This window comes from Ovis canadensis, chromosome 2 (assembly GCF_042477335.2).
Source record: "Ovis canadensis isolate MfBH-ARS-UI-01 breed Bighorn chromosome 2, ARS-UI_OviCan_v2, whole genome shotgun sequence".
Taxonomy (NCBI): domain Eukaryota; kingdom Metazoa; phylum Chordata; class Mammalia; order Artiodactyla; family Bovidae; genus Ovis; species Ovis canadensis.
In genome coordinates this window covers 140,267,981-140,292,628 of record NC_091246.1, presented here as the reverse complement: position 1 = coordinate 140,292,628, position 24,648 = coordinate 140,267,981, and the positions used below count along the sequence as shown (strand labels likewise).

At 39.4% G+C, this 24,648-nt stretch overlaps 1 protein-coding gene, 1 long non-coding RNA gene, 1 other non-coding gene and 1 pseudogene across 3 annotated transcripts; 2 read left to right on the top strand and 2 right to left on the bottom strand.

The window, feature by feature from the left end:
* Positions 1–3,974: 3,974 nt before the first annotated feature.
* On the bottom strand, positions 3,975–7,156 carry ATP5MC3 (ATP synthase membrane subunit c locus 3). The gene is made up of 5 exons (XM_069577186.1): positions 7,018–7,156; positions 6,719–6,830; positions 5,500–5,577; positions 4,798–4,991; positions 3,975–4,235 (listed from the first exon to the last, which is right to left on the bottom strand). Exons 2-5 carry the CDS (start codon positions 6,755–6,757, stop codon positions 4,121–4,123), a joined length of 426 nt encoding a protein of 141 aa, XP_069433287.1. The 5' UTR covers positions 6,758–6,830; positions 7,018–7,156; the 3' UTR covers positions 3,975–4,120.
* On the top strand, positions 6,272–12,991 carry LOC138433853 (uncharacterized). The gene is made up of 3 exons (XR_011254490.1): positions 6,272–6,353; positions 11,020–11,183; positions 12,056–12,991. It is a non-coding gene; the product is annotated as an uncharacterized lncRNA (long non-coding RNA).
* A 638-nt stretch (positions 12,992–13,629) lies between these two features.
* LOC138434823 (U6 spliceosomal RNA) lies at positions 13,630–13,734 on the top strand. Its single transcript, XR_011254901.1, has one exon. It is a non-coding gene; the product is annotated as a U6 spliceosomal RNA (small nuclear RNA).
* A 5,586-nt stretch (positions 13,735–19,320) lies between these two features.
* LOC138434667 (ubiquitin-like protein 5 pseudogene) lies at positions 19,321–19,518 on the bottom strand (annotated as a pseudogene).
* Positions 19,519–24,648: the final 5,130 nt, after the last annotated feature.

The window sequence follows — 24,648 nt, the reverse complement described above, 5'->3', positions numbered from 1 at the left end:
ACCCCTGCTCTGCACTTCTTTTATTCACATACACTCCATATCATATACCTTCAGTTCAGTTCAGTTGCTCAGTTGTGTCCGACTCTTTGCAACCCCATGAATCGCAGCATGCCAGGCCTCCCTGTCCATCACCAACTCCCAGAGTTCACATCCACTGAGTCAGTGATGCCATCCAGCCATCTCATCCTCTGTTGTCCCATTCTCCTCCTGCCCACAATCCCTCCCAGTATCAAAGTCTTTTCCAATAACTCTTCGCATGAGGTGGCCAAAGTACTGGAGTTTCAGCTTTAGCATCATTCCTTCCAAAGAAATCCCAGGGCTGATCTCCTTCAGAATGGACTACATCTCCCGTTTTCGAGCCCACAAGTCTTTAATAAGAGTATGCTTCAATCTTGACCATAACTGGCTCCAGTCCATCCTACACACTGTTCTTGTATTAAACTTTAAGCAGATCTAGACCTTCAATAGCTGGCTGTGGGCAAACGAATTACATCTGCCAGATTACATATTTTGGCCTCAGTTTACCTTTGTAGCCTATACTATTTCCCTACCCTGACAGTTGTTTCTCATAAACTTTACCTCATGCTATTCACTGCCTAAGATATCCTCTTAATCTGGGCTTTCTTCATTCCACCAGTTCAAGGTTTAATTTGTAGAAAATTAACTCTTCTTCATGTAATTCCATCACTAGGAAACTCTTCCTACCCCTTCTGAACATCATAGTACTTTCTGCCACTCTTCTGGAACTCACCATTCTACTTTGTTTCAGTTATTTCCCTAAGTGTCTAGTGTTTGTGGCTAGATGACAAGATTCTCTTTAGTTATACTTTATATTCAAATCTGCATTTGAGGTTAATCCCAAAGGCATCAAAAATACATTTTTGCAATGAGGAAAGGTTAACAACGTGTCACTAAATAAGTATACAAGGAAATCTGAAATACCATCAGGAACAACATTCTTCTACCACCGTTGGGTGATGGTGTCCCTCGGAGTATTTAAACAGGCCAAACTCTTATTGACATGGAAAATTCATTTGGTCTTTGATGTGAAAACATCTTTATTGGCCTCTGTTCAGAAACTAAAAAGTTAGTGAAAAGCAAACACCATTAATATTTGCTAGTAAGGTTGGTAGCACTTGCTGCAAAAATGTTGTACAATAAACATTTCTGCTGTTAAAAGATATATTCCAGTGTTGGAAACTTGTTATTGTAATTAAGATAAAATTGCCTGTGGTTACACTGGTAAGTTATACTTATTTTCTAAGAATTTTTTTGTTCAGTAATTTAGAAGCCAAGCAGCCATAGCACAATTTCCTTTTCATTCTCAGGGGATTTCCTCAGCTAAGGGCATCTTTTAAGAAACCTGTTCCGTAATTAATGTTTCAGGCCTCTTTAACACCAAACCAGCACAAACAGCAGGTTTTGGTTTGTCTGACTTAAGTTGATCTTATTTAAAATGAATTGGGGACTTTGCTGGTGGTCCAGTGGTGAAGACTCCGGGCTCCCAATGCAGAGGACCCAGGTTAGATTGCTGCTCAGGGACTAGATCCTATATACCTCTACTAAGAGTTCGCATGCCATAACTAAAGATACTGCATGCTGCAAAGACGACCTGGCACAGCCAAACAGTTTAAAAATAAATGAATTATGCCTTTAAAAATTAACAAAGTAAACAAAATGAAGTTGTTACAAAGAAATGGTTAATCTAAGTATTTCCCTAGGACTTAAAAGCTTTGGTATGACTTCTTTATGTTAATTGTACAGTACTTATGTTGTAAAATACATATTCTTTCAACGATTTTAAAGTGTATAATTCAGTGGCACTTGGTACAATTACAGTGTTGTACAACCATCACCAGAACACTGATTACCCCAAAAAGAATCCCAACTATTAAGCAGGCACTTCCCAATCTCCCACTAGCCTTTAGTAACCACCAATCTGCTTTGTCTCTGTGGACTGTTTTTTGATGCACTGCAAGGCTTGTGGGGTTTAGTTCCCCAACCAGGGATCAAAGCTGGGTTCTCAGCAGTCAAAGTCCAGAGTCCTAACTACTGGACCACCAGGAATTCCGTGACTCTATGGATCTGCCTATTCTGAATATTTCATATAAATAGAATCATATAATATGCAGTCTTACTGTGTCTGGGTTCTTTGACTTAGTCTGTTTCCAAGGTTCATTCATGTTGTAACACTTATCAGTACCTCTTTCCTTTCTATGGCTGAATATTCCATTACATGGATATACCACATCTTATCATCAGTTTATGCAAACACCATCATTTGTTCATCTAAACATCAATTTGGTTGTTTCCACCTTCTGGCTGCTGTGAACAGTGCAACTGTGAACATCCGTATATAAAGCTTTTGCTTGAATGCTTGTAATTGTTTTGGATATATACCAAGGTGTGGAATTGCTGGGTCATATAATACTTCTCATTTAAATTGCTGAATTCAAATACTGAGTGGTACTATTTATGAAAATAGTGAAGGCTCCAGGAAATTATGTAACACACATTAGATGATTAACCAAAAAGTGGCAGTAGCTCTAGCTCTATAGGTTTTGACACTAGGTAGTGGGAAGGATCGGAGAAGGCAATGGCACCCCACTCCAGTACTCTTGCCTGGAAAATCCCATGGATGGAGGAGCCTGGTAGGGTGCAGTTCATGGGGTCGCGAAGAGTTGGACATGACTGAAGTGACTTAGCAGTAGCAGCAGCAGTGGGAAGGATACGGAAAAGTTAGTGATTTCCTGGCAAATGTTTTTAAAAATGCAGATGGCCGAGTCTCAAGGCCAGATACTCTAATTCAGTAGGTCTGACACCTAGCAATTTGTACTTTATAGACATCCTAGATGATTCTGATGGAGATGGTCTTTCCACCACTGTACTTACCCTTGAAACTGATGGCTTTTTCTCAACTGCAATCAGATCAGGCAGAGGGGATTAAAGGAGTAAAATGAACCTTTCCCAACTGTCATCTTGATCTTTTACAGAAACAATGCAACTGTGATGACAAATAATCTATCTGCTGAGGAACTATATATCTGCTACGAGGAAAACTCAAGTCTTTCTATAGTAGACTTTCTTCATTTTAATAGGCAAAACTTGACCAATGAGCAACACATAGTATTACAAATAAACTACTACTGAAAGCGAAAGAAACCAAAGTCGCTCAGTTGTGTACGACTCTTTGCAACTCCATGGACTGTAGCCTACCAGTCCCCTCCATCCATGGCATTTTCCAGTCAAGAGTACTGGAGTGGGTGGCCATTTCCTTCTCCAGGGGATCTTTCGGACCTAGGGATCGAACCTGGGTCTCCCACATTGCAGGCAGATGCTTTATCATCTAAGCCACCAGGGAAGCCTGTAACTGAACCAGCTGTCATTCCCAAGACTCCTATTATAAGCATTTGTTAGTACCAAAGATAAGCAAGGCTGTAGCAACTTTTGGCTTTAAATTGCAGCCAATTCAGTTTACTTTTTGATATTGAGTTTCTTCTAAGAAGACAGATAAGATTCACTACAGACACACAATTGCTTAATGTGAGACTTACTGACAATCAAAAATTGCCTCCCTAATCTCAACACCCATTTAATAAAGTTTCAATTCCTAAAAACCTGACATGATTTATTTTTAGATCCAGGTGTGTAAGACCAGCCAGGTTAGTCTTGGAAGGTAATACTGCTTCCAAGTATTGTAATTCATGTTAGCCCTTCAAAACATAAGACCATCTTAAGTAATTAACTAATCTGATTTAATCATATTTCATAGAAGCTCAAAGCAAACATTTCCCCTTTATATGAATAAACTAAAGCCCTATAATTTACAATGTGCAAAACATTAAAATAATTCCCATAAAAATTAATTAGCATATTTTCCATCATCAGGGACTGATACAGCCTCTGCCTGAATACACGTTCTTCTCAGTGATGATCTAAATTTAAATTTAGGTAAATACAAATCACAGCAAAAATTAAAGTTTTCATCTTTAATGAAATGACTTTGGAAATAACAGACATTTCCATGACACCAACACTACAGTTTTCGGAGTCACAGTAAGATACACAGAATTATATCCGTAATTAATATGAATGCCAACATTTCAAGTAGTAATTTCTGTTACATGGCAAACAAAATCAAGAAAGCAACCATCAAACAAAAGAGACCCATAGCTTCAGACAAGGCAAATCCCAGGATAGCATATGAGAACAGCTGCTGCTTCAGTGAAGGGTTTCTAAAAGAGACAACACATATCATATTATTCAAATTTTAGCATGGTTGATAGATGTTAAAGAACCAGATTATTAGTGTTGGGTTCTTTGTAAGCTCAAAAGTACTGGCACAGTGTTCTGCCCAGATCTCTCTTGGTTCTGCCTGTGACATTCCTTTCCCTTCATTCCTAATCATATGGGAAAAGGGAGGCATTATCTCCCTATGTCAGTGGTCAGTCTTCATCCATTATGAAAGATTCTGACCTTCTTATCCCTATAAAAGTATGTTTAAGATTTGATAGTTTAAATAAAAGGTCTTAAATAATAAAATGGAAACTGGTATTTTTTTAAAGCATGAGCTCTCTTGCTGACTTTAGACAAAGAGTTTCTCTAGTCCTTAATAGGTAAACTGGAGTCTCTCCAAGGGGTTTTGGGAGCAGTGATAATGCATACAAAGTACTCAAAATGTGATGCAAGACACAGAAAGGTGCTTAATAGAAAGTAGCTATTATTATTTCACTAGTTTTCTAAGTTTCCAACTATTTCAAACATGTTTCAAACTATTTATTTGGCAATAGAAATTACCTGGCATAACCAATGATGAGACTGCCGAAGACTGTTCCAATACCAGCACCAGAACCAGCCACTCCTACTGTGGCAGCACCTGCACCGATAAATTTGGCTGCAGTATCAATGTCTCTATTGACCGCAGTGGTCTGAAACTCCCTTTGGATTAACTGAGACACACCACTCTGGGTGCCATTAAATACCGTAGAGCCCTGGAGAGCAGGAAATAAAGGCAAAGGTCAAATCAGTAATCATAGTTAGCAATTTTAATCATGGTACTGTCAAAATGATAACCACTTCTCTATATTTGTAGCTGAGTTTGAATAGAAGATGGTGTGGCACAATGGAAAACTCTAGGGCTTAGAATAATTCCAGTCTTGCAGAAAAGGAACAACAGGTTCTACACCACATAAGGTCTTTGAAAATTAAGAAAGTGTATGTGCATATGCTTTTTAATAGAGTAGGCTCTTCAGTAACTGTTGTTATCAAAATAATAAACACCAGCAACTGAAAACACTTAAACATATATATTAATTATACTTCCTGGCCAAAATTCAGGTGACTAAGTTTTGGATAAAGTATTCTTCATTGGCTCATCCTCTGCAAATTTTTTGCATGAAAGGGTGGAAAGGCCTGCCTAAAACTATTCATTAACGAGGTTTTCCCCCTTTGCTTTGATAAAGACCCTAAAACTTCTTTGGTAGCATTAGTTAATTTTACCTCTCCAGTCCTATTCTCTGGTCGAGATAACACTGATGCAGAAATTGGTCTGTATGCAACTCTGGATCCAGCTCTGATCTGTTCATGAAAAAGATTCCATGTATTAAGACAACAGATATGACTTCAAGGACCCTTCCCACACCATGAATTCTAAAAAGGCAAGTTGCAAAAATGAGTCAGAAACATCATGACTTTTCTCTATTGATTCTTATCCTGGCTATTTGACCATGTTTCAATGCATGAAGCAATTTTAACAAAACTGTTAATGAAATTTTAGAACTTATTCATAATGTATTTGTAATACTCTGAACAAAACTTTTAAGAACAATTAGTTAGAAAGAGTAAGTATTGCTTTTAAAATTTCAGTTATTGTCGTACCACAATTCAGATCAGAAAACCAGCAATAAATACCCCACATTCTCTGATAAGTGGATCAACAAGTACTATAAACGCTTGTCATTTTAAATAGCCCATTAGTTAACATGAGCTCCCGCTATTTCTAAGATTATTCCTATATGTCCATTAATCATAAAATTAAAAAGCAGTTTAAACAATTTCACATTGGTGGAAGAACAATCTTTTAAACAGTCTGACCATAAGGACATATTCCTGCCCTTGAGTGTCCACTAAGGTCACAGAAAATTCCTTCAGAACCAAGACCTGATTCTCTAAGATAAACCCCCCAGATCTTCACACAAAGTGCCCAAAAATGGTTTTGGAAATAACACCCCAAAGGCAGTAGAAACTTTCGGCTCCTGCACTAGCCGCCTCCGCCCACACAGGGTGAGGCAAAGTTCCTCTGCAGCATCGAGTTTGACCTACAAATCGTAATGGAGACCGCAGCAGTAGCGAAGGTAGGCCTCGAGGCCCCTTCCACCCTTCTCTGCACCCTAACCCTCGCGTGCCCGGATCCAACTGGGTGTCGGAGGAGGTGGGGGAGGGGCCGTTCCAGGACAAGGAGCAAGGAGGGTTTGACCTACACCGAGCTGGACCTGACAACTAGGAACTAGGCCTCGGCGGTTCTCCATAGTCAGAGTGGAGGGGAGGAGCTAAGTAAGAAACCCCAGGAAAGGGATAAAAAGACACAGAGGTTAAGAGGCGTGAGGGAACTGTCCTGAAAGGGCCGTGAGTTCCACGCGGAGGTGACCCATTCAACAACGTGGACGTCCGGGCCAAGAGGTCTGGACCTCGAGCTCCAGGCCCAGTCTGGGTTACGCACCAGAGCTGGGGTGCAGGCAAGCTTGGCGCAGGCGAACATCTTGCACTCTTCGGGACAGCGCAGCTAGAGGACTTGGGTGACAGGAGACGTGGGCTCCTCTCCCGCTTCCTCTCTGCGGAGGCAAAGAGGCTTAAGGTCAAGTGTCCTCCGAGGGCCCGTACTTCCACCCAAGTCCCTCGGGTTCCCGTGCACGCGGTCAGCTCGGGCCCAGCGCCAAACGAGGTGCCGGCAGAATGAATGGGTCCCTCTAGGGCGCGGCTTCACCGCGGCCAGACCCAGCTTCCGCGCCCTCCGCTTACCTTCCACGGAGGTGGCGGCGGCAGCGGCGGCAGAGGTCGAAGGAATGGGGCTGGGCGCGCACGCGCAGTCCCGCTCTTATCCGCACCGCAGCACCCGGATGGAGAAGGCGGGGAATTGGGTGCAGCCCGGAAAACGCTCAAGGTCACTTTGTAACAACTTTATTGGTAACCAGTCCGGAAGGACAGAGACAGCCGCCCCAAGATGGAGTGGCGGGCAGAAGAAGGGTGAAGGAGAGACAAAAAGTAGATATTGAAAACTAGCCCAGGGAGAGGGAACCGAACGGATTATTTCACCTTTGATCTAAGCTGGTCGCAGGATAGTGGGACTTAATCTTTCAGTTGACTTTCTTAATGAGATTTGGCCTTTTATCAGTTGGTAGGTTTCTTTCCTAAAAGAGATCCCTTCCTGGTCATTCTTCTCTGTGAAATAGGACTCTGTGGGAAAACGTTTTATTCACTGCTTAGCAGAAAGTGAAAATACATTTCTGTAAAGGAATCTGAAGAGTTCCAGAAGTCTGGAATAATCTTCTGGGGGAAGGTGGGCCTGACCTGGGACAAGTTCAGTTCAGTTGCTCAGTCCTGCCTGACTCTTTGCAAGCCCATGTACTGCAGCAAGCCAGGCCTCCCTGTCCAGCACCAACTCCAGAGCTTACTCAAACTCATGTCCATTGATTTGGTGATGCTGTCCAACCATCTCATCCTCTGTTGTCGCCTTCTTCTCCCGCCTTCACTCTTTCCCAGTATCGGTCTTTTCAAATGAGTCAGTTCTTCGCATCAGGTGGCCAAAGTATTGGAGTTTCAGGTTCAGCATCAGTCCTTCCAATGAATATTCAGGACTGATTTCCTTTAGGATTGGCTGGTTGGATCTCCTTGCAGTCCAAGGGACTCTCAAGAGTCTTCTCCAACACTACAGTTCAAAAGCATCAATTCTTCGGAGCTCAGCTTTCTTTATGATCCAACTCTCACATCCATACATGACTACTGGAAAAACCAGAGCTTTGACTAGATGGACCTTTGTTGACAAAGTAATGTCTCTGCTTTTTAATATGCTGTCTAGGTTTCTCATAGCTTTTCTTCCAAGGAGCAAGTGTCTTAATTTCATGGCTGCAGTCACTATCTACAGTGATTTTGGAGCTCCCCCAAAATAATACTGGGACAAAGGAATAAGCTCCTCCCCCCAAAAAAGTACTGGCACAAAAGAATAAGCAAATGAATAGATCTAAGAGCTTTGTGACTTGGGCACAAAGTTACCTCTTGGTAAAGAGAGGGAGGTTGGTTTTTCTCCCATCCCTGTGATTGGGAGAATTAAGGGATTGTAAATGTTTTTTCCTGTAGGGCCAGGGACTAAAGAAAGTCCGAGTATTTTCAAAACTGACCCAACTTTAACATTTGTGGGTATCTTTGGGCTTCAGATGAATACAGAAATATCTTAGGGAAAAAATCACTCTTACTGGACTTCTGTCAGGTCTTGAATTCTGTAAATCAGATTTAGTAGTTCTAACAAGTGGCTGTGAAAGTGGTACAAGTCAACATGAAAGGTTAAGTATCTAGGGATGTCTAGGGACTGAAATCTGACCTACTTGGCCTAGAGCCCTGAAACAACATGGACCCAGAGGATCACTTTTTTTCTAGTTGGCACAACGGTGCAGTATCATCTAGCAGTAATCCTGGGGAGAAGCCCTCAGAACTAAAACTTGAAGAACGAGTTAAGACTGATCTACTTCATAGGCAATTAAGACACTGATCCAGCTTCAGAGGCAAATGCTTCAAACTCACATGCGAGCTAATCATTTTAGGCTCAATCTTTAGCACATAAAAGAGTTAATTCACATGTGCAGTTCAAGGAAAACTTATTAGTATATTTTCTGAAGCACTCAGTTCTTGCCTGAAGTATGTGGTAAGATGTCCTTTGATGTCTAAAGTTGAAGAAACAATAATGCTGTGTCATAGTCAGGGTTCACCAGAGAAACAAAACTAGCTGGAAGAAAAATTTGACCTCTCTTGGCAGGATCCTACTGGTTCTGTTTCTGTGGAGAACCTGGACTAACACAGAGCATTATTATATTAAGCATTATTGTTTACATATATCTATAGGCTTCCCAGGTGGCACTAGTGGTAAAGAACCCACCTGCCAATGCAGGAGATATGGAAGATCCCCTGCAGGAGGGCGTGGCAACTCACTCTAGTGTTCTTGCCTGAAGAATCCCATGGACAGAGGAGCCTGGAGGGCTGCAGTTCATAGAATCGCAAAAAATCAGACACAACTAAAACGACTTAGTGTGTGTGTGTACCTGCACGCGTGCATGCGCATGCACACGCGCGCGCACACACACACACACAATGACCATATGGAATTAATTGACTTATGTGGTTATAGAGACTGAGAAGTTCCATGAACTGATTGCTGGAGACTCAGGAAAGCTGATGGTATAATTGAACTGGATCTAAAGGCCTGAGAATCACTGAGGCCAATGATATAAATCCCAGTCTGAGAAAATAAGATGGAATGGCCCACTTCAGTAGTGAGACAGGGAGGAAAAAAGTGAATTCTTCCTTTCTCTGATTTTTGTTCTATTCCTCAATGGACTGGATGATGGCTTCCCACACTGGGGAGGGCAATTTACTTTACTGAGTCCACAGATTCAAATGCTGATCTTGGTGGGGAGGGAGGCCCACTAGGGAGGGGAGATATATATATATATTATATATATATATAATATATTTATATAATATATTTATATAAAATACATAAAATGTAAAATATAAAAATATATATTTATATGTATATATAAATAATTATATATAATTATGACTGATCCACATTGATGTATGACAGTGACCACTACAACACTATAAAGCAATTATCCTCCAGTTAAAAAAAAATCTCATCCAGAAACACCTTCACAGACACTAGAAATAATGTTTAATATACATACTCCTGTGCCCAGTCAAGTTGACACATAAAATTAATCATCACAGGCCTTATACTTCAGTAATAGATTATCTTAAGGGAAAAATTATTCTAAATGAATTTGTGTATGGAAATGGCTTAGAGAAAAGCCCTTCCTCTCCAGCCATAAATCAGTAGCAGTAACTGTTGAGAAGAGGCAGGAGAAAAGCCAGGCCCCCTAACAGTCTCACTTCCATGGTGCATATAGGTTAGTTGCCTATAGGAGTGAGAGGTACCCTCTGTGTCCAGACTCCCTCCTAACATGTGTCAGCATGTCAAGGAGCAGATGAGTTGGCCTAGAAGAGAATAGATCCTTTGTGGGTTCTGTGAGTTAGAGTTTAACTATTTACAAAGAATTTTAGGTGTTCAAAGAACAGATGTTCTACCTTTGAGAACGGTGTGTGTGTGTGTGTGTGCACGCGTGTTTAAAACAGAGAGACAGAGACACAGAGAAAGTCAAATAATAAGTTAGTCATAAGTAGTTAATCCTGTCTACATTTTTTCTTAGACTGTGGAGTCAATCATGTTAAGTTGTGGGACATTAGAATTAGGTAATATCTGATAACTGGGTGATGATGGCATGAGGAAGAAAGGAATGGGGCAGTAAAAAGAAGTATGAACTATAATTTCTAAATAAATCCTTCCCTATCCTGCATGCTCCTGTGCAATGTGACTTTGCTACTCATCTCATCTAATCTACTGCTTGATCATTAATATTAAAAGAAAATGAATACATATATAAATATGAGATCATGTTCCTCTGCTGACTCTAACCCATCTCGAAGTAAGTAACTTACTCCTTTTCCAATTAATATGCCAGCTGCTGCTAGTTACCTATTCAGCTTAATTCTCCCCTTCTCTCTTACTTACAGGATCCTGCTCCCAGTTAAAAAAAATACTGAGCTTCCCAGGCTCATTTACAGTTAGGAATTATCAGTGGTTTGTGAGTTGAAGTTACTTGGCAGTGCCTCTAAGAATGCTTGGAAAGAAGTTAGAGGCAACTGGTTTATTTTTTTTTTCTTTTCTTTTTCCTGCCTGGAATATGAACCCAGTGTTTGGAGGTGAAGCAGCAGTCTTGCAACCATGATTACAGAAGCAACACATTAAGTATGGAGAAGCTGGGAAAGAAACGGAGCCAGATAACACTCAACCATAAAAAAGAATGAAATTTTGCCATTTGAAACAACATGGATGGACTTGGAGGTCATTATACAAGGTGAAATAAGTCAGGCAGAGAAAGACAAATACTATATTATATCACTTATATGTGGAATATAAAAATAAAACAAGGTAGCACCCACTCCAGTACTCTTGCCTGGAAAATCCCATGGACAGAGGAGGCTGGTGGGCTGCAGTCCATGGGGTCGCGAAGAGTCGGACACGACTGAGCGACTTCACATTCATTTTTCACTTTCATGCATTGGAGAAGGAAATGGCAACCCACTCCAGTATTCTTGCCTGGAGAATCCCCAGGGATGGGGGAGCCTGGTGAGCTGCTGTCTGTGGGGTCGCACAGAGTCGGACACGACTGAAGTGACTTAGCAGCAGCAGCAGCAGAGATACAGAGAACAACCTAGTGGTTACCACTGGGAAGAGGGGAAGGAGAATGGGGAAGACAGGGGTCGGGGATGAAAAAGCACAAACAGTTATGTATAAAATAAATAAGCTACAAGGGTATACTGTACAGCACAGGGAATATAGCCAATATTTTGTATGACTGTAAATGGAGCATAATCCTGAAAAATTGTTAATCACTATGTTGTACACCTGGAACTTTACTATGCATCAACCATGTTTCAATTAAAACATAAATAAATAAGGAGTCTGAGTTAACTTCTTTTTAGAGTAGCTACAGCAGCCCTTAACTGCCTATTTATGGACTTCATGGTACAGGAGAAAGTCAATCTATGTGGTCAAGCCACTGAAGTCAGTTTTCTCTTATGTGCAGCTGAACACAATCCAAACTGATACATAATTCCATAGATTTACACCTGGAACTTTTTTGGATTTGGGGCTGTGATTATAGTGGCCTATTCTCTCAGAGAATTTACATTAACTTACATTTGTCTTTTTTCCCTTATCTGCTAGGTATTTCTGCTGGGACCAACCACAAGACAGAAATCATATTAGTAATTTGAACAGGGAAAATTTGATATAAACTTTGTTAACCAGTAAAAGGTATCTAACTACTAAAAATGGGAGAGTAGATTCTAAAGGGTCCAGAAGCAGGAACTATAAGAATAGCTGCTACCCTTGGCTGAGGAACAATGAACAGTAAGGAGGAATTTAGAAATCTAGAGGCGAGGGCATCGCTGTCACAGGAACTTGCAGTCCACAGTCCACTTGTGGTGAAGAAACTTGCTGGAGGCAGGGCCCGCACAGTGAACCATGAGGACTGCTGAGGTGAACACAACCAGGCCTCTGCTGCAAGCCAATCCACCTGAAGAAGAAAGGAAAGTCCTTCCTCTTGGTCTGGCTTCACAGTGTCTTTCCAGCACCCTCTATTGGCCAAGCCGAACATTCTGCCAGTTGTCATAGCGGAAATGCCTATAGGGTCCAGTTGTAGAATAGAAACAAGGCAAAGAAGCATGGATTTCTAGCTGAGAGTCATAAGTTACTAACTAGTGGAGATGGTAAGATTTTTAAGGGCAGGAATTAGGCCTAATTCATGTTTATGTCTTCCACAGCAGCTAACATAGAGTATTAAACATAGTAGTCACTCAATAAATGTTTGCTCAGTAGTAACTAAGGTACTTAGTATGGTTGAAGTAATTTGCAAAAACTTATTCTTCTAACTAAAATTTTAGGCTGTTGGGACAAATTGGAATGACCTCTAGAATTTCTTTTTCTTACTTGTATTGCAAAGTTCAAACTTAGAGAACTCAAGGAACATTTTCTTTTCTTTTTTTTAAATTTGTGGCATGAGTTTGTTCAAATAAACATTCTGTGTGTGTACCTAAGAAGGATTCTGTATTTATAGTCTTATGTACCTAAAGAATTTATTAAAAAAAAAACACAAAACAATAGAGCCCTTTATTGACCTGTTCTATGATACAAAGGGGCTGCCCAGGTGGCTCAGTAGTAAAGAATCCACTTGCCGTTGCAGGAGATGCAGTTTCGATCCCTGGGTCTGGAAGATCCCTGGAGAAGGAAATGGTAACCCGTTTCAGTATCATTGCCTGGAGAATCCCATGGACAGAGGAGCCTGGTGGGCTACAGTCTAGGGTGCCACAAAGAGTTGGACACAACTGAGCTTGCCTGGAGAATCCCTTGGATAGAGGAGAATGGAGGGCTACAGTCCTTAGGGCAGCAAAGACTAAGACGTGATTGAAGCGACTGAACGTGCACACGTGCATGCACGCATGACTGAGCACACACAGCACACGTGATACAGCAGAATACTGGCAGAAATGGGGCATGAGCAGAAGCAGAATAGGCCCTGGCTGGCTTGTGAGGCAGGCAAGGTCTGTCGGTGATTAGTCCTCGACTTTGTTCTCAAAGCCGCTGGTCTGTCAGTGGGCAACTGACTCTCTCTGCCCGCACCTTGTACTTTCTTGGCATCTTGTGGCTACATTAGGCTCTCCATGGCAACAGCTACTGAAGCTATCTCTTCCAGATAGTTTCTGCTTCTGAGTTCTTACCCATGTAAAATCTAACTTATTGCTTGCTTCAGCAGTGCATATACCAAAATTATAATGATACAGAGAAAACTAGCATGGCACCTGTGCAAGGGTGACACGCAAATCCATCATGTATTTCATATTTTTATAGTCTGCTACTATTTACCTCACAAGCGGAGAAGGAATGCGAATGCAGCTAAGAAGGGGAGAGAGTTACAAATACATTTCCTATGTTTTAAAAATAGAAGGTTCAAAAATGATTCCTAATATGAGAAGGAATGGATAGAAGGGAACAGGAATAGACGCTGCTGCTGCTGCTGCTGCTAACCCTCTTTGAATATACTTTGTTTTCTGGATTTGGATTTGGAACCATGCAACTCATTTAAAAAGGTGAAAAGAAAATTAAATCTCCTACAAATGGAAACAAATGAATTCTACTGTACCTAGTTGGTAGCATAACCACAATTTACTCTTTGTAGGTACAAAGAGTCCAGAAATGGATAAAAAGAACAAACAACTCCTTGATCATCAGCTTCATGCTCCCTGGCCCCTTTGTTGTTCCTCCAGCACCCCAACCATACTGCCCTGTAGAACTACATGTTTTGCTACTTAATTTGGAACACCTTATGTTTTCTTGGCTTAACCTCCACTTCATTCAAGTTTTTGCTCAAGGCACCTCTTAAGTGTGGCTTTCCTGGATCCTTTACCTAACTTTATATTTCTCCATGGCTGTTATTGTTACCTTGGCATCATATATAGCCGGTTTGTTTGTATCTCACATTAGACTCTAACTTCTTAAAGAGATGGGAATACCAGACCACCTGACCTGCCTCCTGAGAAATCTGTATGCAGATCAAAAAGCAACAGTTAGAACTGGACATGGAACAGCAGACTGGTTCCAAATAGGGAAAGGAGTACATCAAGGCTGTATATTGTCACCCTGCTTACTTAACTTATATGCAGAGTATATCATGAGAAACACTGGGCTGGAGGAAGCACAAGCTGGAATCAAGATAGCTGGGAGAAATATCAATAATCTCAGATATGCAGATGACACCACACTTTCAGCAGAAAGTGAAGAACTAAAGAGCCTCTTGAGGAAAGTGAGAGAGGAGAGTGAAAAAGTTGGCTTAAAACTCAACACTCAGAAAACTAAGATCATGACATCTGGTCCCATCACTTCATGGGAAATAGATGGGATAACAATGGAAACAGTGACAGACTTTATTTACTGGGGCTCCAAAATCACTTCAGATGGTGACTGCAGCCATGAAATTAAAAGACACTTGCTCCTTGGAAGAAAAGCTATGAGAAACCTAGACAGCATATTAAAAAGCAGAGACATTACTTTGCCAACAAAGGTCCATCTAGTCAAAGCTCTGGTTTTTCCAGTAGTCATGTATGGATGTGAGAGTTGGATCATAAAGAAAGCTGAGCTCCAAAGAATTGATGCTTTTGAACTGTGGTGTTGGAGAAGACTCCTGAGAGTCCCTTGGACTGCAAGGAGATCCAACCAGTCCATCCTAAAGGAAATCAGTCCTGAATATTCATTGGAAGGACTGATGCTGAGGCTGAAACTCCAATACTTTGGCCACCTGATGCGAAGAACTGACTCATTTGAAGAGACCCTGATGCTGGGAAAGATTGAAGGTGGGAAGAGAAGGGGATGACAGAGGATGAGATGGTTGGATGGCATCACCAACTGAAGGGTCATGAGTCTGAGTAAACTCCAGGAGTCGGTGATGGACAGGGAGGCCTGGCGTGCTGCAGTCCATGGAGTCGCAAAGAATCGGACACAACTGAGTGACTGAACTGAACTGATATGAGAGCAGGGACTTTGTTTTGTTTATTGCTAGTTCTACATAGCCTAGAACTTGCTTTACCTATTTATAGGCACTCACTCCATTTTTAAGCAATGAGATTGGAGAAGGAAAGGAGAAACTGTTAAATTTTCTTCACATGTGGATATGCATGCTTACCTCTGCCTTATTTGATATGTTACCATAAGCATGAACTTCAACAATTAAAAAAGCAATATGTTAGAAAAGTTTTAATTTATGATAACTGATAAATGTATTATATTATCCCCTCTGTGGCACCTGCATTAATGAAACCAAAGGGAAGTATTATTAAATGTTGAATTTCAGTTCTTGGTGATGGGCTTGGGTGTACTTTTAGGCAGTAGCCCTATCCAATATATTTCAAATTATATTCAAACTCTAATCTATTCATGGTAAGGCTATTCCTGTTTTAAAGCATCATGTATGTGTGGATGTGGGTGTGCACACCTTCTTATCTATATATTGGTTGGAGTTTCTTGTATTCTTTTATGTGATAGGAAGGTATATTGTCAGTTTCAGCTATATGTGTGTGTATATATACATTTACACACACACATACATGCCATGCGGCTTGTGGGATCTCAGTTCTCCAACCAAGGATTGAACCTGGGCCGTGGAAGTGAAAGCACTGAATCCTAACCTTGACCGCCAAGCAACTCTCGTATTACTCTTTTATTTAGTTTTTCACATTTTTTCCCTTCAGATTCATGTGTCAATCATTCATTCAACCGGCATTTTATTTATTTATTTTATAAAATTGTGAGCCTGCTTTCTATAAGGATTTTCTTTGCTGAGAATTCTAGAATAAAATATGTAGTAATTAAGGTAAAATTAAAAGCCTTTTTCTCCCCCCCTGGCTCCCTACTACGTTGCTATTAAAATCCTCTGGTCTTCTATAGGTTTTCATGCTACTCTCTCAATGCATCCCACCCTTGTGACTTTGGCCGCTTTGCCTGGCAAAGCACAGGGGGACTTCTGAGTGTTCAGTTACCTCTTATATATGTCAACAAAATACATGCTACTCAAATTCAGCTGAAGGTTAAAAACAGAACAAATGGGGGGGGGGCAGACTAAGTGCAGTGTTAAGAATTAGGACCAAGTTTTGTTAAGTGTCTCTATTTACTATCGTTGCTCCAAGATTATCTAGACAAATAGTATTTCTCTTGAGATCTGATAATTCCTTCCCACATTACAGTTCTCTTGCCTTGGAGTTTTTATTTAATTTGGACCTCTAACCTACCAGAATAGTAACCCTTTTGGCTTACTCATCACATGCTTTGACATCCAACCAATTTTCTCTTAAAAACCATCAGGAAAAGAATCCCATTAAAATTGTCTTTCCAAAATAATATAAGTAATGTATAACTACAGGCTTATAAATAATCTAAACAATATAAAATTATAGCCAGCAAAATTATAACTGTTGTTTATCCTCCTCCCTAATATTGGTTTCCTCCTTAAAAATTATTAACAGTATAGTGTGTTCCTTTCTGGGCTTTCTTGGTGGCTCAGATGGAAAAGAATCTGCCTGCAATGTAGGAGGTCTGGGTTCAAGCCCTGGGTGGGGAAAATCCCCTGGAGAAGGGAATAGCTACCAGTATTCTTGCCTGGGTAATTCCATGGACAGAGGAGGCTGGCAGGCTGTAGTCCATGGAGTTGCAAACTTTCACTATATTTTTACATGGAAAGAATTGGACATGACTGAGCATCTGAGAATATAGGGATATTGATATACATGAATAGAGTTTTTAATTTTCTTAAAAATTTATATCTTATTTTCAATGAATAGTGCTGGGAAAATTGGATATTTGCATGTGAAATACTGCAAATCTTACCATATACATTTATACCATATAATTTATACCATATACAAATCTTACCATATACATTTATACAAAAATTAACTCAAAATGAATCAAAGACATAAATGTAAGCTCTGAAACTATAAAACCCTTAGAAAAAATCTCCATGACAATGGATATTATAATGATTTCTTGGATATGAAACCAAAAGCCAGGCAACAAAAGAAAAAGATAAATTGGGCTTCATCAAAATTAAAAAAATATATGCATCAAAGGACATTATCTAGAGAGTGAAAGGACAACCCACATAATGGAAGAAAATATTAAAAATCATATCTCTGATAAGGTATTAATATTCAGAATATGTAAAGAACTCTTACAACTAAACAACAAACTCCTCAAACAACCTAATCTAAATATGAAAAAAGGAATTCAATAGATGTTTTGCTAAACTAGATATACAAATGGCCAATAAGCACATAAAAAGATATATAACATCACTAGTCATTAGGGAAATGCAAGTCAAAACCACAATAAGATACCATTTCATACCAATAAGAAAGCCTATGATCCAAAACAATGAAAAATAACAATAGTTGATTAGGCGGCAGACACACTGGAATCCTGGTGCAGTGATCATTGGAATGTAAAATGGTGTAGCTGCTGTTGAAGACAATGTGATGTCTCTTCTAAAAAGCTAAATAAAGAATTACCATATGATCCACAATTACACTTCTAAGTATATACTCAAAATAATTGAAAGCAGGGACTCAGATACTTGTACATCTGTTTATAGCAGCATTCTTCAGCATATTCCAAAAGGTGTAAATAATACAAATGTCCATCAACAAATGAATGGATAAGCAAAGTGTGGTGTATCCCATACAATGGGATATGTATGCTAGAGAAGGTGTGGAGAAAAGGGAACACTCCTATACTGTTGGTGGGAATGTAAGTTGGTGCAGCCACTATGAGAAACAGCATGAAGTTTCCTTAAATACTAAGGAATATAGAGATACGTATGATCTAGGAATCCCATTCCTGGGCATATCTCTGAAGAAAGCTCTAAATCGAAAAGATGTATGTACCTCAGTGTTCATAGCAGCACTATTTACAATAGCTAAGACATGGAAGCAACCTAAGTGTCCATCAACAGATGAATGGATAAAGAAGATATGCCTTCTTTATCCATTCATAAATGGAATATTACAACAGAATATTACTTAGTCATAATAAAGGATGAAATATTGCCATTTGCAACAACATGGATGGACCTAGAGATTCTCATACTAAATGAAATCAAGTCAGACAGGGAAAAACAAGTATCATATGATATCACGTATATGTGGAATCCAAAAAAAAGTGATACTAGTAAACTTGTGTACAAAACAGAAACAGTCATAGAAAGCAAACTTAATGGGGAAAGGGAGTATTGCTGTTTTGTAGCTAAGTCATGTCTAACTCTTTGCAACCCCATGGACTGCAGCATGCCAGGCTCCTCTGTCCTCTGCTATCTCCTGGAGTTTGCTCAAATTCATGTCCATTGAGTCAGTGATGTTATTAAACCATCTCATCCTCTGCCACCCTGTTCTCCTTTTGTCTTCATTCTTTCCCAGCATCAGGGGCTTTTTCAATGAGTCAGCTCTTTGTATCAGGTGGCCCAAGTATTGAAGCTTCACCTTTAGCATCAGTCCTTTCAATGAATATTCAGGTTTGATTTCCCTTAGGATTGGCTGGTTTCATCTCCATACAGTCCAAGGGACTCTCAAGTACCAAGTCTTCTCCAGCACCACAGTATGAAAGCATCAATTCTTCGGCATTCAGCCTTCTTTCTGGTACAACTCTCACAGCTGTACATGACTATTAGAAAAATAGTCTTTCACTATAGAAAAATAATCTATGACTATTAGAAAATATCTTTGACTCTATGGACCTGTGTTGGCAAAGTGATGTCTCTCTTTTTTTTTTTTTTGCAGTCCCTAAGTTTTTATTAACATGAGTTTCCAAAAACAAGCACCCATATTAGTGTGGGACGAGAGGGAAGGGCAGGGAGAAGGAATTCTGCTCTACTGATAATAAAGCTCCAAGATTCATCCATCATGGATTTCATAGTCCCCCAGAGAAACCTGGTCCTTAAAAATCATGTACCACTTCTTCAATACAATCTTGTTCCAATGGGTGCCAGTTTGGGCTGTGATAAGCTTCTTAAGGTCCCCAATGGTGTCATCAGAATTGCATGAAATGAAGACCTTCTTCCCCAGATGATCATTGCAAACAACTTCAGTCATCCTGGCTGACGCTTAAATTGCCTAGAACTGACTGACACCACAACCTCCTCACTCTAGTCGACATCTCTGCTTTTCAGTATGCTATCTAGGTTTGTCATAGTTTTCCTTTCGAGGAGGAAGTGTCTTTTAATTTTGTGGGTGCAGGCACCATCTGCAGTCATTCTGGAGCCAGAAAATAAAATCTGGCACTGTTTCCTCTTTTCCCCCTTCTATTTGCCATGAAGTAGTGGGACTGGATGCCACGATCTTAGTTTTTTGAAAATGCTGGGTTTCAAGCTAGCTTTTTCACTCTCCTCTTTCACACTCATCAAGAGGCTCTTTAGCTCTTCTTCACTTTCTGCCATCACAATGGTAACATCTGCATATCAAAGGTTGTTGATATTTTCCGCAGTAATCTCGATTTCAATCACAAGCAAGCTTGGGATTCATCCAGATTGGCATTTCACATGATGTACTCATGTGAAATGCAGGGTGTCAATATACAACCTTGTGGTACTCCTTTCCCAATTTTGAACCAGTCCGTTGTTCCATGTCTGGTTCTAACTGTTGCTTCTTGATCTGCATATATGTTTCTCAGGAGACAGGTAAAGTGGTCTGGTATTCCTATTTCTTTAAGAATTTTCCACAGTCTGTTGTGATCCACACAGTCAAGACTTTCACATAGTCAGTGGAATAGAAGTAGATGTTTTTTCTGGAACTTGCTTGCTTTCTCCATGATCCGATGAATGTTGGCAATATGATCTCTGGTTCCTCTGCCTCTTTGAAACCCGCCTTGAAGATATGGAAGTTCTCAGTTCATGTACTACTGAAACCTAGCTTGAAGGATTTTGAGCATAACCTTGCTATCATATGAAATGAGTGCAACTTTACGGTAGTCTGAGCATTCTTTGCCATTGCCCTTCTTTGGGATTGGAATGAAAATGGACATTTTCCAATTCTGTGGCCATTGCTGAGTTTTCCAAATTTGCTGACATATTGAGTGCAGCACTCTAACAGTATCATTTTTAGGATTTGAACTAGCTCAAATCCACTAATTTTGTTCACAGTAATGCTTCCTAAGGCTCACTTAAATTCACATTCCACAATGTCTGGCTCTAGGTGAGTGACAACATCATTGTGGTTATACAGGTCATTAAGACTTTCTTGTACAGTTCTTCTGTGATTCTTGCCACCTCTTCTTAATATCTTCACTCCTATTAGGTCCTCACTGTTTCTCTCCTTTATTGTGTGAAACGTTCCCTTGATATCTCCAATTTTCTTGAAGATTTCCCATTCTATTGTTTTCCTCTATTTTTTTTGCATTGTTCATTTTTGCCTTCATATCTCTCCTTGCTATTCTCTGGAACTCTGCATTCAGTTAGGTATATCTTTCCCTTTCTCCCTTGCCTTTGATCTCTCTTCTTTCCTCAGCAGTTTGTAAAGCCTCCTTAGACAACCATTTGCCTGCTTGCATTTCTTTTTCTTTGGGATGGTTTTGGTCACTTCCTCCTGGACAATGCTACAAGCCTCCATCCATAGTTCTTCAGGGAAAGATATAGGGATGGGTAAATTGGGAATTTGGGATTAACAGATACACACTAGTGTATATAAAATAGATAAACAACAAGGATCTATTGTATAGCACAGGGAACTATATTTAATATTTTGTAGTAACCTATAATGGAAAAGAATCTGAAAATGAATATGTATATAATTTATATATAATTGAATCACTTTACAGTATACCTCAAACATTGTAAATCAACTATACTTCAGTTGCAAAAAAAGAGAGACAGAAGTAGGCTTTAGATAATTGAGATTTTTAAAAATAGAAACAAAAATTATGACTGAAAAAAATGATTGTATCTCAGCAAAATAATTTGATACATGCAATAACATGGATGAAATTTAAAAACAGTAAAAATAAGGCACATGCAAAAGGATAAATATTGTATGATTCCTCCTTTATGATGTACTTAGAATAGGCAAATTTGTAGAGATAGGAAATATTACTACAGTAGAGGCTACCAGGACTGAGAAGAAGGGAAATGGAGAGTTGTTGTTAGTGGTTACAGAGTGTCTCTTTAGAATGCTGAAAAAATTCTGGAGATGAATAGTGGAGATTTGCTGGGAGAAATATCAATAACCTCAGATATGCAGATGACACCACCCTTATGGCAGAAAGTGAAGAAGAACTAAAGAGCCTCTTGATGAAAGTGAAAGAGGAGAGTGAAGTTGGCTTAAAGCTCAACATTCAGAAAACTAAGATTATGGCATCCGGTCCTATCACTTCATGGCAAATAGACGGGGAAACAGTGTCAGACTTTATTTTTCTGGACTCCAAAATCACTGCAGACAGTGATTACAGCCATGAAATTAAAAGACGCTTACTCCTTGGAAGAAAAGTTATGACCAACCTAGATAGCATATTCAAAAGCAGAGACATTACTTTGCCAACAAAATTCCGTCTAGTCAAGGCTATGGTTTTTCCAGTGGTCATGTATGGATGTGAGAGTTGGACTGTGAAGAAAGCGGAGTGCTGAGGAATTGATGCTTTTGAACTGTGGTGTTGGGGAAGACTCTTGAGAGTCCCTTGGACCATAAGGAGATCCAATTAAGTCCATTCTGAAGGAGATCAGCCCTGGGATTTCTTTGGAAGAACTGATGCTGAAGCTGAAACTCCAATACTTTGACCACCTCATGCGAAGAGTTGACTCATTGGAAAAGACCCTGATGCTGGGAGGGATTAGGGGCAGGAGGAGAAGGGGACGACCGAGGATGAGATGGCTGGATGGCATCACCGACTCGATGGACATGAGTTTGGGTGAACTCTGGGAGTTGGTGATGGACAGGGAGGCCTGGCGTGCTGTAATTCACAGGGTCACAGAGAGTCGGACACGACTGAACGACTGAGCTGAGCTGAACTGATGATTACTTCGTAGATCCATTATTTCATTAGGACTGAAACATGGCCATGGTCTTTTTCAATCTTTTCTTCTTCACTTATTAGCTGGGATTATTCTACAAGGAAAATCTTTCCCATGGCAACTATTTTTATTATCTTGTATTAGTTAGGATAGAAAAGGCAGAATAAATTGTTAATTTTTTCCCTTTATTACAGTTTTCAGAATAATGAATCATAGGTAATTTTATTTTTATTTTTTTTTGTTTTTAATTTTTAGTTTTTTATTTTTTAAATTTTAAAATCTTTAATTCTTACATGCATTCCCAAACATGAACCCCCCTCCCACCTCCCTCCCCAGAACATCTTTCTGGGTCATCCCCATGCACCAGCCCCAAGCATGCTGCATCCTGCGTCAGACATAGACTGGCGATTCAATTCACATGATAGTATACATGTTAGAATGTCATTCTCCCAAATCATCCCACCCTCTCCCTCTCCCTCTGAGTCCAAAAGTCCGTTATACACATCTGTGTCTCTTTCCCTGTCTTGCATACAGGGTCGTCATTGCCATCTTCCTAAATTCCATATATATGTGTTAGTATACTGTATTGGTGTTTTTCTTTCTGGCTTACTTCACTCTGTATAATCGGCTCCAGTTTCATCCATCTCATCAGAACTGATTTAAATGAATTCTTTTTAACGGCTGAGTAATACTCCATTGTGTATATGTTCCACAGCTTTCTTATCCATTCATCTGCTGATGGACATCTAGGTTGTTTCCATGTCCTGGCTATTATAATATAGGTAATTTTAAATGATCAGGAAATGAGTTAGAGTGATTTAGAGTGGGTGATAAATCTTTAAGGAAATTTGGGTGATTTCTTTGTTTGAAAAAAGCCTGTTTCTAGGTGTTCTCTAAGGTCTCTTTGAGCTCTTACAGCTCATAATTTTTCTTATTCATAACAACACTTATGCTCTATTTCTCAATTTTGAAAGGAATCAGTTAACATGTTCTAGGGTTCTTCAGGGTGTAAGATAGCCCTTTAACATATAGCATACTTTGTTTGCCAAATAATTTGCAATAATTTTGTGGGTTTGTGTCAAAATACTGGATAGGTAGCTCATATTTGGGGAAGAAACTACTTCATTATTTTAAAAATATTTTTTGCAAAAAAAAACTCACCTAAATTTAAAAATTTTAAGTATTAAAGAAAAATTGCAAAAAGAGAATAAAGAAGTACTGTTAACCCTTTACTCTGGCACCAATTTTATCACTTTCTACACTTTTTCATATTCTCTCTTATTCCTTTTGTTTGTATACATGTATGGTGTATGTATGGTATTATCTTTATACATAAATATGTCTCTATATCTATCTGTATATGTACACAAATGTTATATTTTTATTTTTTCTAAATCATTTGAGAGCAGGTTGCACACATCATGTCCCTTAATATTTCTCTGCATATTTCCTAAGAACAAGAAGATTTTCTTACATAATCACAGCAATCAATTCAGAAAATTTATCATTAACAAAATATTTTTATTTAACCTACATCGTATGCTTCAGTTTCATCAGTTGTCCCAATACGGTCCTTTATGGAAATTTTTCCCCTCTCATACAGGACCCAGTCCAAAGTCACTTATTGTATTTAGTCACTGTCTTTTAATCTGTTATTATCTAGAACATTTCCTCAGCCTTTCTTGGTCTGTCATGACACTGACATTTTTGAGGAACCAGGTCAGCTTCATTCATTTTATCTTGCCATAACCAGATACATTGCTCAGTTCTCAGTCATAAATTACAGAAATTTCCTATGTCTGACTGACCAGGAAAGGAACTTATTAAAAAGGCACTGGGGAGCTCCTTGACATATCTCAATAAATACACTTTATTTCACATATATATGCAAATATTGTTTTGTATACATACAGAACTATTTTTGTCTATAAACAAAAATAATATTTACTGAGCACTTCTAGTGTGTCAGACACTGTCCATATTATAAAACATGACCTATAAGATAAATGCTCTTTCAAATACTCCTGAATCCCATTTTTAAAATGAGACGATTATGATTAGGGGGATTAAGTAGCTTGCCCAAGGTCATACAAGTAATAAGGGACTGAGTGTTCAAAGTCAAGTTGTGTCTGACATTAAAGTCCATCATCTTCACTTCCACACTCTTATATGGCTATAACTTGAAACCTTTCCCATAAGATATTAGTTAGAAAATAAATGATCT